Below are 18,637 nucleotides of genomic sequence, written 5' to 3'. Positions count from 1 at the left end.
TGCACAATCCAATCACACATACAGGCATACACATTTACACCTCTTCCCTTCTCAGTGGGATATAAACTGATGTCAGTAAACCATTTTACTCAAGGTTTAACAAAATAAGCTGCTTCACTTGCAACATCTTACTTCCGTAAAATAAATCTGTGATTTTCTTTCAAATCACTATTTCACGCTGAATTCACTTATTTTACTTAATACACTTCAAGAATAATACAGATGTACCATCACTCTAAGCAGGCTGTCCCTGCAGCAAGAACATAAACAGAAAACCTAAAGGACTAAATCCAAGTTTGCAAACCCCTTGCAACAGAGGTCCAAATGTTTGCTAGCAATTCTTTTTTTCTGTAAAAACATGCATGATTTGTACACAAGCGTTCATCTGAGAGTCACACATTGTTCAACAAAATTCAGAGAAGCCCACTATGCATCCAATATTTTGAGTGATAATATTTCCAGGACAGCGGGGAAAACCCAACACAGTAACACTTTCAATCGAGTGCAACAGCATTTTAGAAGCAGCACAGGACCAGCCAGCAGCTTGCCAGAAACTGGGGAGGGGGGGGAGGGAGGCTGGAGAGGGGTCAGAAGGCACACCCTTCATTTTTACTCTTTCTTTAAGCATTTCCTATGACACAGGTCACTGGGATCAACAGTTCTTCATTTTGGCCCGTATTTGTTCTTATTTAACATCCAAGTTGTGCAACACTGCTGCAAGTTTAAATCCCACAGAATAACCAAGTGTCACAAGGGCTCAGTTTGCAGTAAGGAGAACAAGCCTCCCGCAGATTTTGGGTTTTAAGGATTACTGATGGACCAGAAAGAAGAGTTTTATCCTAATTATCTCCTGGGACATACCAAGAGATCTAATACTTCCCTTCCTATTCTCATACTGTCACGGTCAATTCGCTGTACAAAATAGTTTTGTCCAAGACTTGTATTGGTTTGTGGTCCTTAAATTATTAACAGTTAAGGCTCTCAAGACACTTCCAATCATAGAACCAAACCAAATTTTTTACAGATCAGCTGTTGAAAGTGAAAGTCCTGCTTTATTGCATCAAAAAGGTAAAAGAGTGTGAGGTGATGCAAGATGGCCCCCTCCCACCCTGTCCCACCCAGAAAAGAGGAATGCCTGCTCAGGATTGAGAAAACAAAAGAGCCAGCATTTAGAAGATGGAATCAGGAAAAAATCCAAGTGACAGCTTGACAAGACACAGTTAGAGCTCTGTGTCTGTAGGATACTGGTGGCCCAGGACATATTTCTCATGCAAACAGAAAGGTGAGAAATGAGAGTGTGATTTCAGTCAAGGTTTTGCCTGCACTTTTTCCTTAGCTGCCTTTAAGTATTCAGAATAAAATCTGGAGTATTTATGTTACAAAAGCATCTAATTACATTCCATGGTTTTTTCCATAACCAAAATAACTTTTATAAGGCACATACATTTACACCTACTATCAGTTATAGGTGATACTGAAAAACCTGTCTTCTCAATTTAAAGAAAAAAGAGAATCTTTTGCCAAGCCTCTTGTTGGCTAAAAGAGTTAACGTGGTTGTAAAAATTGTGACATGTCTTAAAATACATAAGCTGCCTGCCTATACTGTGTCACACCCGTCAGTAAATTAGAGCTGTACAGTTGGTCAGTAATGCCACAGGACAAACTGTCTCGTTTTACTGACGCACAATTTCCCAAATTCAGAACTGTGTGAAACTACACTTGTTTTCCATATCTGGACCCTTAAGCATTTGTTTACTATATAAACAGCGTAGTCCAAAACAGTATTAGCTATTGTGAAATGAGAATTTCAAAGAGTAAACTCAACTCAGCTTTGCGTAGTAAATATCAGACTATTTGTGACCCATGCCTGGTATGTTACTACTAAGCTTGAACATACTGGAAACCTTTCAAGTTAATTCCTTTGGATAAGGAGCAAAGTCATTGTCTAGCTCTTCTAGTATTTTTCAGTAGTAAATCCAAGAAATGCTTGACAAAAAGACAAGGGGGGGGGGGGGGGAGCAGATAGAACCCCCCCCAAACCCCATACCCAACAGAAAATAACCAAGCTAGGAAAATGGAGGGAGAAAACACAACTTCTCTGAAGTTGGCCAGCAAGGCAATGCTTGAATAAATAACATCCAGGTTTCAAAGTGCAGTCCAATACTACAAATTATTAGGTCTCAACCTGAATGACAGCAAGCTACATACAGCCACATACGATTTCTGTATTCAAAGGACAGAAAGGGATTTGTGTTGAATTACTATTTAGAAAGTGTTATCACCCAACTAGTGGAAAGGGAGCGCTGAATAATTTTAAAGTCACTGTAGCCTAGGAATTCCTCAAATACTAGTCATTAAGTGTTTTAAGTCATGCCGCTCTAATACAGTGCTGGGGAACCTGAAAAGCAGTTCTGGGCTTTGCGAAGTCATGGAAGTGGCTCATGCAGCTGAACATACTGGGTACAGGAGAACACTACCAACATTTGTTTTCTATTACAATCACCTTTGGAAGTCCAGCTACAGTTTCCTTTGATGTGCTTTCTACACCTATTACTGATGAATGAATTTTATTCTTTCTAGCAATTAGAATCTATAGACACACAAAACATTATGTTTCACATTTAATGGAATGTCAGAACTTTAACAATGTTGGCCTTCAAACAGTAGTTGAAGTCTGAATACATTAATCAACTTAACAGTATGCTTTTCAGTGGGGGCTAAGTTCTCAAAAGCCTTATAAAAAAAAAAAAATCAGATTTCCAAGCCTTACTTAAATAATGAAAACTACAAAAAAATAAATAAGGAATGCAAATTAACAGAGTAGAAATTGGTAAGTGCTTCTTCAGACCCCTAGCTGCTCATATCATAAAGTGGAGAGTCAAAATATGGGGAATGGTTGCACTATTATTGTCATGCACAAATTATAATTACATTTAGTTTCAAAATCAAATTCTTTTTGGTCAGAAATTTGTACAAACTGAGCTTTTAAAAGTACAGTGAACTACAAAAAGATTAAATATGCAATTATAAAATATATTTATCCTAGGTCATAAGAATATAAAATGTTTATGTTCATGTCACTAGTACATTACACATTACACACATTTAAGGATAACTTCTTTGCATTAATAATGTAAATGATACAACACTGTTTATTGCTTATGTCAGGCATGTAAATTTAAATCCAGACAGCCTTCAGTAGCTAAACCTCTGTGGTTCAGGGTTTGCTTAGAATCTGGTAGAACACCATTTTAAAAAGTGTATAAACAGTTGGAGCAAGTTTGTACCTGCTCATAGAAACAAAACCCATCAACTTTGCTGGGGGGCAGCAGTTCACTTTTGTAAGTACCTGCAGTGGAAAGTCCTGAGATGTTGACATAGGATCAAGTTTACATCACTTCTCTATTGTATGTAACGGTCTGTACCCATTCCAGGTGTAGGGAGTTTACTGCTTTAAGTCACACCCCTAGTCATTAACTTGCAGCAAAATTAGCTGCTGGAGCAGACAGGCTTACTCTTTACTTACAAGGAATGTTCTTGAAAATACATTTTCCAGCAAGAATAAGCACCAACTAAAATCAGTGTGCCAAACCCAATCTTAGTGAGAATAGGTTTCCAGTATAACCACCTTTTTCTTTTTCTTTCAGTCTCATTTAGCTTCTGCTTCATCTGCTGCAGCTTCTGTGCTGTGTTAGCTTTTCTATCCTCTCGCAGTCGTTTTCGGACAGTGCTTAAATAAAAAAAAAAAAAAAAAAAAGGGACATCTTAAATTGTAGAACAGGAAAAAAGGCCATTAAAATATTAAAACAAACCTCTTCCCAACACACTCCCAATAGTTAACCCACCAGTAGTATACGGCAGCAGTACATAAAATCTAAACCAAACAATCTTTATTCTGTTTTAACAACCTTGATGTGGGCAGTTTCAGGTCAGTGAAGCCCCATGAAGTAAGTAAATGACGTATGTAAAGATGTAAGTGGTGCTCAACCTACGTGTTCAACAGGGAACAGAATGAACTTTATTATCCGAACTTAGTCTTTCACCCCTGTCAGTGCCCCACTTGGTGGCAGATATTTTTTGCACAGGAGGTGCTTTTATATGCAATGTCAGGTACCATGTGCAAACATTCACAGTATTTAAGCGCGTGCCTCCACTGCAGAGTTCACGCTAGCCTCACTGGTATATTGATCGTAACCTACTCACGTCTGCATGCAGATTTAATGCTGCTCATCTTAGGCTGTAAACCAAATCTTGATCAAAGACACAGGCTTAAAATCAGTTGTATGTTGTTACACTATCGGGGCCACCTTGTAATTCTTGTCTCCAAGAGTATCCTCACAATCTCTAAGAAAGCGTAACTCTGACACAAAAAACCGCTTTGGTTGTCCAAGCCGTAGCACACAAACACCACACTCACACCCGTGCCCCCCTCCTGCTTGTGAGGGGCTCCTTCAAACATCTACAGAACCGCTGTCATTCTCCCTCAAAACACTCATAAACGCATGGAAAGATACACTCGTCGGGGCATTCAGCACAACATCTGTTATTTCAGAATGTCAGTCTGTCTACACTGAACCGCTGCATCTCATCTCAGACTGCAGCCCTTTGGGACAGACATGCCTCCTCCTCCTCCTCTGCACTGCACGGCCCCCAGTCCGGTGTCTGGGTCTCTGGCTATGGATCCACGTTTGGCTGCCCTCAGGGTGGGACGGTGGAGGGGGAGGGAGGCAGGCCAGAGCGACACAGCGCCTCAAGGAGCAGCAGTTCGGATGGTAATTCCCAACACAGCAGCTCACAGCCGAGGCATTAGTACTCATGAGGCAGACAGACTTGACAGAGAAAGACAAATTCACATGACGCAGCTAAAGCACAGAAATCTATTCACAGTGGTAGATTTAACAGGAGCGGAGGGTAACACATGGCTTTAACGACACGATTTCAATCACCATACAGAAAGCGGTAGGTGATAAAGACTTTGTATTTCTGAGGTATCATATATTTTTCCAAACAGAAGTTAGCATTCTATTTAAAAATCATTATTGAATTACATTGGGCACTTTTAGGACCTAGTTCACACTGCCCAATAGAGTTCACAGACAGCCTGTAGGAAAATGCTTTCAAGCATGACATTTAGCTGCTTCAATTGGAGACATTTGTTTTTCTTCTCTTGACCTTTAAACAATAAAACTTAGTCACAAGGAATAATTGAAGTTGTATTTTTGAAATAATTAAATAAGACCGTCAAATACCACCTGTCCTTTCCCTCTACTGAAGAAAGATATTGAAGGTTTCTTATGATAAGAAAAGCATACATTCAGCCTTTTAAGAGAGTGTATCTGCCTTCTAAATTGTTTCTTCATCTTGCCTACCTTTCAATGTTTCCATCTGTGATGTCTTGAACTTTATTGGACAGGTCAGTATTAATTTTCTCCATTTGATCTTTGTTCTCCAGGCCTATGCTGTTCCCATTGTACTTCTCTGTGGTTATTTTGTTTGGGTGCGGAGGAGACTGCTCAGAACTTGGTGCTTGGTCCTCCTTAGAAAGCTCCTTCCACCGTTTCTGCAAACAAGGAGAACATATTTCAAACACTCCCCTAACACTGAAGGCCCTCTTTGCCCAAGATGTCTTCCAACAAAAGAGTCACAGAAGTAGATTAAAGGAACTACTAGAAAAAAAAAAAAAAAAATTGCTTGATGAAGAAATAAGGTTAGGTGAAGATGCATCCTTTCCAACAATGATCCCTTTTTATACTTCTCCAGGATGATGCTACTGTGAAGGTATGAGGCCACTAACTTCGGGGTTTGTACTGTCCACAGTAGCTCCACAATGAGGAAGGAACTTGTCTTGTGAAGTCCTTCATTGTCCAGCACTTTCCATCTCTCTCTACTCTCTAAAGGCCTATGCTGTGCTGTTACCTTTCATGGCTCCAAAACACAGTAGGACCTTGTGTGCAAGAACTGCCTAAAAAGAGAGAACTGGAAAAATTTGCAACACCAATGAAAAAAATCTAGGGTTATTTACGCCAAAGTCATGGCCTACTATTTCACCTAGTGGTCCATTAGCCCAGAGATCTACTGCTATCATAAAACAGATATTCACCTTGTTTTGAGAAGTAATCTGAAATTAGATGGAAGGAATAAAAAAAAAAAAAAAAAAAATCAGAAGTAAAACTGGTTTGCTAGATCTCTGTCCTAATGATCAATAGTCTGAAGGATTTCTAGACTAGAAAGGTAGAAGGAAACTAGAAAGGTAACAAGGAGAAAAAGAACCGCCCCTAAAAAAATTCAACCAGTTCTTTCCTCACACAGATCAGCCAGCCTGTAAAGATACAGAATACCTTGGGGGAAAAAAAAAAATCAGCTACTTTTAAATGTCTATGATAAGGAAGATGAACTGAAAATTGACTTTCGCAAAGCAAGTGTTAGATTCTTATCTGTGGAATGAATTCAAGACTGCCGGTCTAAACTAAATATCAAACTTGGAAAGTGATGTCAAAAAAACCCAGCTACTTATAGATGAACTGCTGGCAGAATGAGCTTTAACAATGAACCAACTCCTCCATTGCAGAGGAGCTTCCACTATAGATCTGGAATTCACAAAGGGAGTCTTCATGCACAAGACACTTCACTGTCAGAGGTTTTCTTTGTTTTGTCTTAAACAAACAAACAAAACCCAAAAAAGAAACAGCCACTAACAAATGGAAATCCATTTAGCAGCTCCCTCTTATTGTCATGGAAAAAGGCCTTTTGGAAGACATAGTTGCGTCCCTAAGAGAGTTGCTGGCTAAGATGAATACTGATTCCATCTGGAGCGATAAGCCACACAGGAAGAACTGAAACCAGAGACAATTTTACTACTCTTGTCAAACAGAAGGAATTTCCTACCAAGAATTCTATTTTAAACATGTAATAACAACAGATCAAATGGCTGGTAATTTTAAGTTTAAATATCTATGACAAGACTACATGAATGGCAGGACTGGTAAAATAACGTACGGCTTGGAGCAGACAGACACTGAGGATTGTGTTGCTAAATCACCTTTGCCATTTTATGACAGTACCTGCAACTTTACAAAAAGAACGACAAAAGCGTATGTCGGGAACTGAAGTACTATACTGCATCTTGTGAAATTATGGCTGGAAGAAACGAAGAAGTGATGAAATGCGATTTAAGATTACAATTGTCCTTAAAATTATAACCAAAATGCCTGTGCAGGGGAGCTAGACTTAGGGCCTGTACTGCCTCTTGGAATGAAGGGACACAACGGAAAGGCATGTTAAGATGTTCAGTTGACATAATCAGGTGAATGTCAGATACAGTTTTTGGATTCACAAGTTTCAGTACAAAACTATAACATTCTTGTTCTCTGTCTGCAAAGCACATCTACCGATCTAAGGAATTCAACCTTCTTTGTCCTTTCAAAGCCACAAATTTGTTTTCCAGAGACCACTCATTTCAACAGATTTTTCTGAAAGAGTGATGATAAGTTATTCTACTATGTTGTTGAAGCAATATTAACTTATCTTTATTACAAAGGAATTTTATAGAAATGAATATTTCAATCTTGTTCCACCTCAGCCATTTTATATAGTGCAGCGCTGTAGTACAATTGGAAGCAAGTTAATTGTTTCAGCTACAGCACCATGCAGCGGCACACCAACCACACACCTCTGCAGGCCTTCAGGGCAACCTCAGCGAGTGCCTGATCCTTCCTTTCAGTCACGGGTGGAAATCCTACTGGTGCTGAACGAGGGAAGAGACTCCTCTCCCCCCACACAGGCGCTGCAGTTGCAGCCACCAGCTGTAAGCAAGTAAAGGTTTTCAAGTATACATTGTGTTTGTCTGCAGAGTTTACTGACTTCCAAAATCCGTGGAGACATCAGAGGTGAACATTTGGTTAATGTTATATTAGAGAAGCGTTCAATGACTTCATGACCTCCAGTTGCTAGCAGAGAGAAATAAACCTGTACTCTCACGCCCTGGACAGTACAACTGTTCCATACGCAGGGAAAAAAACACGATCTAGCTGACCTTGAAAAGAGAAATACTCCTATTAAGTACTGCCAATTGATTTTCTGCACATGACCCTAAGGCTGTAAGAGAAAAGCACCAGGACAGCTGCCTGCACTGCAGAAAACACTGGTTTAAGAAAGATCATCTGAACAATCATAACAAGAAAAAAAGAACAAATGAGACATGTGCCTTCATAGGCATTCTCTTAGTATGAAGAAATAACACACTTGAACCTGACAAGCAATATTCTGAGTTGACAATGCTTCCTTGTATACAGAAACAAGAAATCCTGTGATCTAGATGGGTAAGTGCGGGAACCAGAGCTGCTCACAGTTTGGAGCACAGCTTTTTAAAAAACAAAGCACAAAAATTATTAGAAAGAATACCATCATACCACCAGAAGCAGCTTCCAGAAAATAAAGAGGCTAAATTGCTGTTAGTGTTATGATGAATCATGCAGTCTTCTAAGCATGTGGCACAGGTGTTAGACTAGCAGCACACTACCTAGGTGTTGATTAGTAATTGTGCAAAATTATTTCTTTATTTACATAGCAAGTCAAGAAACATTTGTCAAAGAGAAAAATCTGACAACTACCAGAACCACAGAAAAAAGGAAATGTGTTTTAGCTTATCTGCTTCATTCATGATTTTAAGAAATCAACAAAATAAAAAAGCCCTAGCGTATGAAAGCAGAATTAAGTCTGTTTCGCAGCCTCTCCTCACAGTCCTCCCTCCCACCTAGCCCAAGCCATTCAAAATAGCTGTAGCTACTCTTACATCTGAAAACCGCATTAATAGTGAGATTTGGTAATCTGTTTGCCCCAAAACTCATTATATTTGGCTAGATTCTACTAACTGTAACACATGACTGTCAGGAAAATACATAGCAAAGTTCAAGAAATCATAAAAAGATCCTTACTATCTTTTCAAAGTGATACTGGGCATTACTTTTGCTTTTCAGTATTGAAGATATAGATTTAACCTTTTTTTTTTTTTTTAAACATTTGTACAGTCAAGTTATTTTTATATTTTATCTAAGAGGGGACAAATACCTAGGATTAGAAGTTTAGCTGATAGAAGGCGCTGATCAGGTACCCTCTAACACCTTCTAGGCATCTACTGAAAACAGCAGATTATTTAAATCCCACAAAGTTACATGTTTTAATACAGTTCGGAGCTCATTTTTAAATACTGTTAGCAGTCTACTGTTTATGTTTAAATACATGAGCTAAACATTTACCTGTATAGTTGAATCCCCCATTATAAATTTTGCTCCTTCTATTACAGCCATATACGAAAATCTTAGTTGATCAGGAGTCTGAATAAGTCCCATTCGATATTTTCTCATATCCAGTAATACCTTCTTAATATCTACAGAAAATGGGTCTTTTTTTTCCATCTGTAAAGAAAGTTACATCAAAAGTGTCATTGCTATTGATAGAAAGACAACATAGAAAAAATAACTATAAGTAAAAATTAGTCATAAAATTAAATCTAAAAATTAATTTCTTCATACTATGTTTCTATTACTTATATATGAAATTAACATCTCAAATGATTTCTAAATTGTTTTTACAGGAAAAAAGCAAACCGTCTAATGAAAGCTTATTATGAACAAATCAATGATCATGTATTAACCGAATAAATCAGTACCCTAATACCAAGTCTTAAAATTAAGAAACTTAGATATGCTTGATTTTATTCAGGCATGTATTTGTACTTTGAAATAGGACTGCGAGAATCAGAACCGTAAAGCAGTATTTCCCACTGCTCCTGAATGGAAGAGCAATTCAGAATGACTGAATGTGGCAGAAGTTTCCTTATTTAAAGCAGAACCCCTAATCCAAGCAATGCACACACTTGTCCCCACACTACATTCACGGGGTGTTTTTAACCACGTATCTGCATTTCTTGCAACGTTCATTTTGATTCTTCCAATATTAAAGTATACTTGCATCAAAATATACACCTATGTTTTCCAAAATGCAGAAAATAAAAAAAGAAAAACTGAAGAAAATATGAAAAATAAGTTGAGAGGACCTAACCAAACCAGAAGACGAGTGTCTTATAATTTAAATGAAATCCTATTTCACCTAACCCTGTGCTGTATTTCTATACAAAGCACAGCCAAAGAGAAATAGTCTGTGTCTGGACTTTAAAATCCAACAAAAATTTAAAGAGATTTTAAATACTATTTAACATTTAAAGTTCACTCAAGTCATGAGCAATTATAGATGATGCAGTTCACTGAGTACAGAAAAAAATCTACTCATTCATGTGGCACTGCAACTGGCTACCCAGCCCCACCTCCCAGAAGGCTGTACAGCTAGGGAAATTCTGCACCATCCTCCATTACACACAGCAGGAGATCCAGGCACATGCCCAAGTTCTCATCCTAGTTCAGATACCAATTTTCTGCAACCTTAAGAAAAGGGGCCTGTCAGACCTGCAAGATATGCCATGTTTAGAGAAAAAGACTTATATATTCAGTTGTCTCAATATATATTCACAAGCCTAATTTTAAGCTCACATTTTAAAAAACCCAACAACTCAACCTCTTCTAAGCATATCTTACATAAAAGGAAAAGAATGCTTACTATTTACTTTCCAGGAAGCTTTGAAAATGTGTAATGTACTTCAAGATGGATTTGTAAATGTGTTTCAAGAGCTGTGTTTTTAAACTGTCAAAATACGTGAAGGAAAAAAAAAATATGATGTCTTAAATAAAGTTTTCACTGGCATGTCATTAACTTAAATGCTTTTAAAGCCTTCTGACCAAAAAACCCATATTGGGAAGGGAGGCAGGGCGTCAGGAGAAGGAAAGGGGTGACAGAGAAAACAACCAAACACTTACCAGAACAAGACAAGTGTCTACTAATGAAAACGTGCCGGAACGTCCTATCCCTGCACTGCAGTGAATGACTGCAGGTCCGTGTTCAGGACTTAGTGAACCAGACTCTCTGACTTTAAACAGGAAGTTTAGGAATGAAGCTGGGGATTCAGGAACTCCAAAGTCTGGCCATGTAGTATAATGAAAATGGAAGATCATCCTGGACTCACCACTCTAGAAGTGAAAACAAATAAACAATACAACTAGAAAGTATTCTACTTTTCTTTAGCTAGCACACATTTCCCCAATCTAAATCAATAGCTATTTCTTACTTTAAACCTCCCATTTAGACAAACAATCCAGTAACTTGCTTCAAATTGGGTGACAACCAACAGTGCAACATGAAGCAGGTGTTCATCCGTGTTGGTAATTTTCCCCTTTACAATTATTACCACACGCATTTTTTTTTTTATTCTTCTCAAACTTCCAATACCGTATTTGGTTTGCTTTACTACTTGCTCCCAAATATTCTTCTTTTTCTACCATTAATGCAGCTTAATGGCTGACAGCAGCTACTAGACTGCTAGCATTAATACCACTGAAAAAACCCACCCGTCAGCATTTTAAACACTCTCTGCTCTTGCTTAGAGCAAATTTTAGTATCAAGAGGTATTAGCATCTCCGTTATACGAACCACACTACTGAGAGGAGCAGGAAGATTTATGGGAAAGGCCTATAAGAACCCATACAGCAGGATGTCTAGTAAGACTTCTGCTGGACATATTCATTCTTTGTAAGTAAGAAACAAGGATTCCAAAACCATGCAGTTCTTTTAGAACCATGCAGCTCCTCTCCTAACATGACCAACTAACTGCAAGTATTGAAATGACAGCAAGAGAGTATGTATATATCTGAAAAGCTTTGATGACAAATTTGGATCGTATTTTTATGGAACTCACTTCAGACCTGCTGTTAAATGCTACTCCTTGCACAGTGATTTTGAGACAACTTGATCACTGATGTAAGCTCAGGAATTTTAGAAAGGTTCAGTTATTTTTATCCTCCCTCCATTTCATCTTAGTTTCCACAGAGACTGTAAACCTCCAGAAACCTCCACAAAGTCAGAACACAAGAAGGTATTTTAAATATCAATGTATATCAGAAAAGCTATTTTTCTTTTTCAGCAACAGTAAAATATAGCTATGAAATTCAAATAAATTCTACTGTTCTTCATCTGCTCAGTCTGTTTCAACTTCTTATGAGGGACAACTTACAAAACTCCTTTGTGAAACTAAAATAATCCAGTTCATGGTTACCACAGTAACAAAAGTACCCTCCCATTTTGTCTTTTGCCTTCAACACCTGATACTGCAAGAATGTCAATACTTTCACAGAAAACAGTGGATATTAACATGACTCAAGTCACTCTCAAATGCACAGTTACCTTCCAGGAATATTTTGTCTTTTGGCTAAAGGCTCAACAAGGACAACAGAGTCTGATCCATCATATTGGGAAAATAAGTACACAGTAACATTTCAAAGGGGGAAAAAAAAAAAAAATCTACCAAGGCCTAAATTGTATAAATACACTGGGATTTCCCTTTCTTACTTGTCTGAAGCAAAGAATTAAAAAAAAGTTTGCATTTTCAACTGACAACTTCTTACTGGTCTTCTGCACCTAGTTTTTCAACCAGTGACTTAACTCACTAATCAACTGAAATGACCCATTTGTTAAAAAATCATGAAGGAGATAATTTCCAGATTTCTCATTAAAAAAAGTAAGAGTGGAAGATAACACTCTTAAGCAATTTCCTCTAAGAAAAATAATTCATCAATTTACAAACAAAATTAAGAGGAAAACTGGAGAGATGAGTTAAATGCAGATACTAGGTAAAGCAAAGGTTAAAGCTGTTTCTTGTGAATCTAGATGATACTTGGAAGTGGTAATTGATACTCCCCCCCCCCCTCCCTTCCCCCAAATTCTTAAATAGCATTCTAGATGAAAGCTTCCCTTATACCTCAAGAAGGCAAAAATGCCCTTAGCTATAGAAAACAAAGGTGATCTGTGGTTTGTTTGGGTTTTTTTCCCAAATCCTACACTGTAACAAGCACTAGCATCCTCCTCCTAAAAAAAACCAGTAGCACTTCAAGCACGTGACCAACCATCACCCTGCTCATACACTAATCTGAAAATAGGTATTTCTAAGGGAGAGATTAAACAGTGCTGTTGTACATCTCATCCAGCTCCAACACACAGAATTACTTTTTTCTTCCTCCTCATACTGCACGAAGGCTTTATCCTTCCCACAATTTTCTATCACTTCACCTCATTTTGAAAATATCTAGTCTCTTCATCTTTCTTCACGAGTGCCATTTTAGTGCACCAGAACTGGCTGGTCTTCTTTGAACTTGCAGTTTCTAATCGTACAGCCAAATCCCATTTGAATATTTCAAACCTCCCACATTTTCTCTCTTAAACAGAATGGTTCTTTCAAGTGGTGCTTGGCAGTCAAGCTGTGCAGCTGAAATACTGCCTTTGTGTGAATATCTGTACCACCCTTCCTTAAAGAACTGCACCGCCCCCCGTCACTGAGCCATGCACCACAGCTATGACTTACATGAAGTGACGCAGGACTGTAATGAGAAAAGGTTTGGCTTGCTAAAGATTCACAACTACTGATGGACAGAAATTCAATTTTAAAGAACAACTAATTTTATCTACAGTGTTATCAGAAAACTAGATATTCTTCTAAAGAAAAAAAGCTGAACTTCAAGGCTCGGGCAGTAGCATAAAATTTTATGTATATGATACACAGGGATCACATTTCTGCATGATAACTGAAAACCAGCTTAATCTATGGTAACCACAACATATTCTTCCAAGATTTATTCCTTAAGACTAGCTACGAAAAGAAAAAAAAATTCAAAAAATCCTTGAATAATCGTGGGACAACATTTAAACAAAAAACTTTTCAAGAAAATGAGTCAAACCATTCTAGTGAAAGTTTCACAAACTACAGGGATAAGCTTTCAGTAAATAACCAACATAGCTAAACCTGATAAACTCAGAAAGTTACCACCACACTGCACAGTCCTCCACTGACTGCTGGCAACACTAACAGCATAATGAAAGGATGATCAAACCACAAGCCATGCTCCAGGTTACAAGCAGACATCCACATGAAGACTTCAGCAGAAAAATAATATAATGTCATTAAACAAACTTTCATCAAAACAAGCCTTGTCATACCCTTTTTACAGTGACTATCCAATCACTCAAAACAAAACTGTACAAAAATCTTAGAAAAACTTTAGGTTGTTCCATCACCCCAGAGTATGAACATGAATAAAATACTACCAAAATGCTCAAAGGAAGTTGATGCCTTCAGTGTCAAGTAAAACAGGTGAAGACAGAAAAATGCTGGTCTGTCAAATTTCACACACTCTTTATAAAAGCCTTCGTTTCATAGTTTAAGGGCTACCGAAATGGTCTAACATATGAAGGTGTAAAATACACATACAACCCCATAGTGGTCCTGTATTTAACGATCATGCCTTAAGTGCATTAACAACTAATTTGATCATATAAAAATGAGAAGACATGCCATAAAGGCAATATTCTAAGCACTGAAATTCAAAATCTTAAATCAACTTTTACCACAACCTCTTCTATTTGTTCATTCTGACGCTTGGCAAAATGATTTTCAAAATCTACATAAAAATGGCAATGAGGATAATGGCGCCAAATAATCATCACAAACATTGTGGGGTTTTTTAATAACTAGTGCCTATCCTGCAAGTCAACATGGTAATAGCTATGCCCACTGAATCTGCAAAACACTTGACATTCAAGTGAGTCTGGGTTCTCCTTTCCTGACACCAATACCTTCCTAACACCTCAGTCTTATTCCTGTGGTCATGAAGACCAAAATTAATCCCTGTTGCAGTTTGACAAAAGTGATATGAAGACATCCCACAAGTTTAAAAGCAAGTGTATGTCATGAAGACCAAAATTAATCCCTGTTGCAGTTTGACAAAAGTGATATGAAGACATCCCACAAGTTTAAAAGCAAGTGTATGCCATGTCTCAGAAATCCCTTCAAAACACTATAGGAATTGCATACATATACACATCCATATACAGAGATACCACTAGATCCCAGAACATCGCCTGCCATGAGATTGCTTGCCTCCACAAACAAAAGATCTTCTCAGTACCTTTAACATTTTGGACATTGTAAACTAGCAGCAAAGCAAATCTTATCTTCTTGAACTACACTGACTCTTCCTGGTTCATACACAGGATCAGATAGTGAGGGCCACTAAGCAGTCTTGTGTCACCTTAATCTGACAGCAATGGCCACACAGAGGCTTGGTACTAACTCGAGAATCCATTTTGCTAATGGGTTTTTCCAGATATTTGCTGTTTGCAGAGGACTCAAGATTCCACTCGGGATTTATTAATGGTCCTTACTCTAAAGCATCATACACCAGGGTCACATCAAGTCTAGTTCATTTCTACTAGGCCTTTCTCCTCCAGCAAGTATTTTCTTTGCAAACCTCTCCTTTGGCTGCTTTATTCTTATTCCTAGGAACTCAGCCTGAGACACATTTATCAAGGTTCCTCCAGCAATTTCAGTTCCTTTCCACTGCTCCATTTCCTCACCCAGTCAATCCCTGGTTTCCCTCAAGTACTGAAGCACACTTGCCCTCTCCATTGCTTCCTGGAATTCCCCAGTATCAACAGTGGGGTTTTGCTTATAAGCATTGGTTATGTGTCACACTATCTTTCTCCAGGCTATCTGGGTTGCCACATCAGAAAACGAAAGTTTTCTTTCTGTAAAGACCAGTACTTATACTTGTGACAAGAAAAGCTAAAAGCAGCAATAAAGAATAATATAAAAATACATACTCAACACAAGGTGGTTGAGTCTTCCAGAAGTCAGCTGTCAATATCTAACAATTCTCCCATAATAAGGTCACAAAACTTAACAACCCCATCCAATAAGGTTATTTTACAGGTTTAACAAAAGGCTCTCAAACACCTATCACTTCTCTAGTATACTGGGAGACTTCGCTTCAAATCACAGACATGCAATAGCTTCTCACATAAATGATTACAAATTTTTAACATGAGCACAGTATTTTCCTTCTACCCTTATTTTCCAAGAGGCAAGGGTTTGTGGAAGCCTTCACAGTCAGTCTTTTCTCAAGGAGAATTCTGAACCTGAGCAATTACAGCAGAAAGCAGTGGCCAGCTTCCAGAAGAGCTGACAATTGACACCAACAAAATGATGGAGGATACGCAATGAACCATGGTGGAAAGGCAGCTTCAAATTACTATATTCTAAGATGCAGACTGGGTCAGGCAAAAAATAAGGAAATTCCACAATAATCACCAGCAAGAAAAAGCACATTAGAAATATTTTCAAAAATTTTTGAAAGATACCAATAAACACGATCTCCTCTCCAAAGCTTTATTGGACTACAGTAGCGGCAACAGCAAAAACAAACGTCTGCCTTTAACAGATATAAACAAATCAAACCACCAAATGTCTTATCTAATCCTAAAAAACAAACATTGCCTGCCCCCCTCCCAACCCCACCTGTACTTCTAACTGCTCTTTAACAAAACAAAAGAAAACCACCACCACCAAAACCAACTGAATACTCGGAGGTTCTTTCACTGGTAACAACCTTAAACAAGCACTTTACTCTCCATACATATCCATACATATGTATTTTGCTCATGTATTAGAGAGATTTGTTGCAGTAACACAAATTTACTTGAGTTCAGAATGCTTGTATTATAAAGACAATTCTAGTTCTGTTTTCAAGGAAATACTAAATTCTCTTAAGTATTCTTGGAATTCAGAGTATATTTCGTTCATGAGTCACCTTATATTCCAGGTGTCAAGTGGGTAATTGTCTTACTACTCTGCCTCCACCAAAGATCCCTCCAGCATAACTTGTATAAACATAGTTAAGCTCACAAGTTACTGTGAATACTCAGTTCCCAAAGTTTTCTGGTATAATTATCAAATTCTTACAGAAGGCTGCACTTAACATTTGCAGTGTTATTCTAGAACTATGTAGTTTTTCTGAGTAACCAAGTATGTTCTACTTGTAGCTATTTTACATAAAAAAATATTTTTTGGAGTTAATATTCGTGGAGCATTACAGGAGCGCTATGGCATTAAAATAAAAATTCAATACAGTAAGTTTGCTAAGTATTTGCGAAACTGATTTACATGACATACAAGAAACACTGTACAGCACTGATGGGCCTGCATTACCAGTCCAAAGCAAACCCAGAAATTTAAGTGCTAAATAGCTCCAACTCAAAAGTCTACTATAGTATATGTTGTGCTGTTCCTCAAGGGATTTCTGCATTTTCCAGCTAATCTTACATCCAAACATACACATATCATGAAAATTGCATCCTTTGAAAATAGGAAGTTTAAGATTAGGGGCCAACATCAGCCAGACAATGCTGTGAAGAAGCCTTTTCAGTAGTTAGGAAAACTTGCCTCAGCTTTCCAAAAAGGAGAGTTATACTTTCTCAGGCTCTAACTTGCAAACACTGCTCTTTTCTTTGCCTTTGCTGTCAACAAACAAACAACTAAACAGAAATTCTTCAGGTCAGTGGGACAGATTTTCATAAAGCTCTTCTTACATTGAATAGACTGAGGAACAACATACCAAGCATTACCACGTTGATCTTGTGAGGGAGGTTTCAAATTAACAAACATTATCTCAAAGTACCATTAATAGTTACTATAAATTCAAATAATTTTGACCAAACATATCAATCTTTAGTTGTATAAAACAACATGCAAAGGAACATCTTCAAGCTTTGCTTTCCCAAATCCACTGACAAGAAAACCTTGAATAAAACTTGCCATACTAGCACTTTCAATTAATATAAGGCAAGGTTTATAGGGAGAGAGAATATCTTACAAGACATAGCTGGAACAAACAGACAAGCTCTTCAATCCTGTCTTCAGCTCTGAAACAGAAGCAGCAAATTCCAACCCAAGCTCAGGCCAGGAACAATTTTTTTGAGCTTAACTTGATTAAATTGTCAAAGTGCTCTAATTTTTAAGAGAAAAGGATGGTTGGTCCTGTGGAGCAAAAGGGGAGGTAAGCAAGAGGAGATAAAGTTACCTATCTACAGGTGGTAATCAGCCCTCCCCCCAAAAACTTAGATAGCTGGACTGATTTATATGGAAAACTAAAGTTTCATTAAAAAAAACAGTAATTACCGAGTCTGATTTCTGATATTCAAAAGAAATCAGAATTTTCAACTCCTAGGTTCCTCCTTTTAGGGTATTTCTTACAGCTCCTCTTACAATCACCGCTACCATCAATTACAATTCAGCTTGTTAAGGTACTGCCAAATGGAAAATATAAATCTAAAAATGCTGAAGCTGTTATCTCTTTTAATGTATAGATTAATTCAGGTCTAACTCACTTGCTTATACGCCACACATACATCTTCAACATTATCAGAAGCAAAGTGCATTAAAATTTTCAGTGTAAAAGCTCAATCAAACCTGTAGTGACAATATGCTGAACAGTTTTCATTATATACTTAAGCCCAGGAATATGAGCTCTACAGACTGAGAAAAGCTTACGTTGATATTTTCTAATTGCAGTAGATGTACTGTGTAATAGGATTTGATGTCTTCGGATACTAGCCTCACACGGAAACCTGTTTCACTGAATGTCATAACTTCCTCTTCTTTTGTTGGCCAGTATTGTGCACACTTCACCTATTTTATTTTTTTAAA

At 37.8% G+C, this 18,637-nt stretch overlaps 1 protein-coding gene across 2 annotated transcripts in view; it reads right to left on the bottom strand.

Annotated features, from left to right (window-relative positions):
- The window catches only part of PTPN2 (protein tyrosine phosphatase non-receptor type 2), a 33,396-nt gene that overhangs the window by 1,318 nt on the left and 13,441 nt on the right, over positions 1 to 18,637 (bottom strand). Inside the window, exons 5-9 of one of the 2 annotated variants that reach the window (XM_052788351.1) lie at positions 18,482 to 18,619; positions 10,869 to 11,078; positions 9,255 to 9,413; positions 5,370 to 5,560; positions 3,527 to 3,730 (exon numbers count right to left, since the gene is read on the bottom strand). In XM_052788351.1, the coding sequence (XP_052644311.1) occupies positions 3,527 to 3,730; positions 5,370 to 5,560; positions 9,255 to 9,413; positions 10,869 to 11,078; positions 18,482 to 18,619 (902 nt within the window). The remainder of the gene's footprint in view (positions 1 to 3,526; positions 3,731 to 5,369; positions 5,561 to 9,254; positions 9,414 to 10,868; positions 11,079 to 18,481; positions 18,620 to 18,637) is intronic. The other variant, XM_052788352.1, reaches the window with a different exon arrangement.

The sequence above is a fragment of the Harpia harpyja genome, chromosome 5, assembly GCF_026419915.1.
Source record: "Harpia harpyja isolate bHarHar1 chromosome 5, bHarHar1 primary haplotype, whole genome shotgun sequence".
Lineage (NCBI taxonomy): Eukaryota > Metazoa > Chordata > Aves > Accipitriformes > Accipitridae > Harpia > Harpia harpyja.
This window is presented reverse-complemented; position numbering and strand designations above follow the sequence as displayed.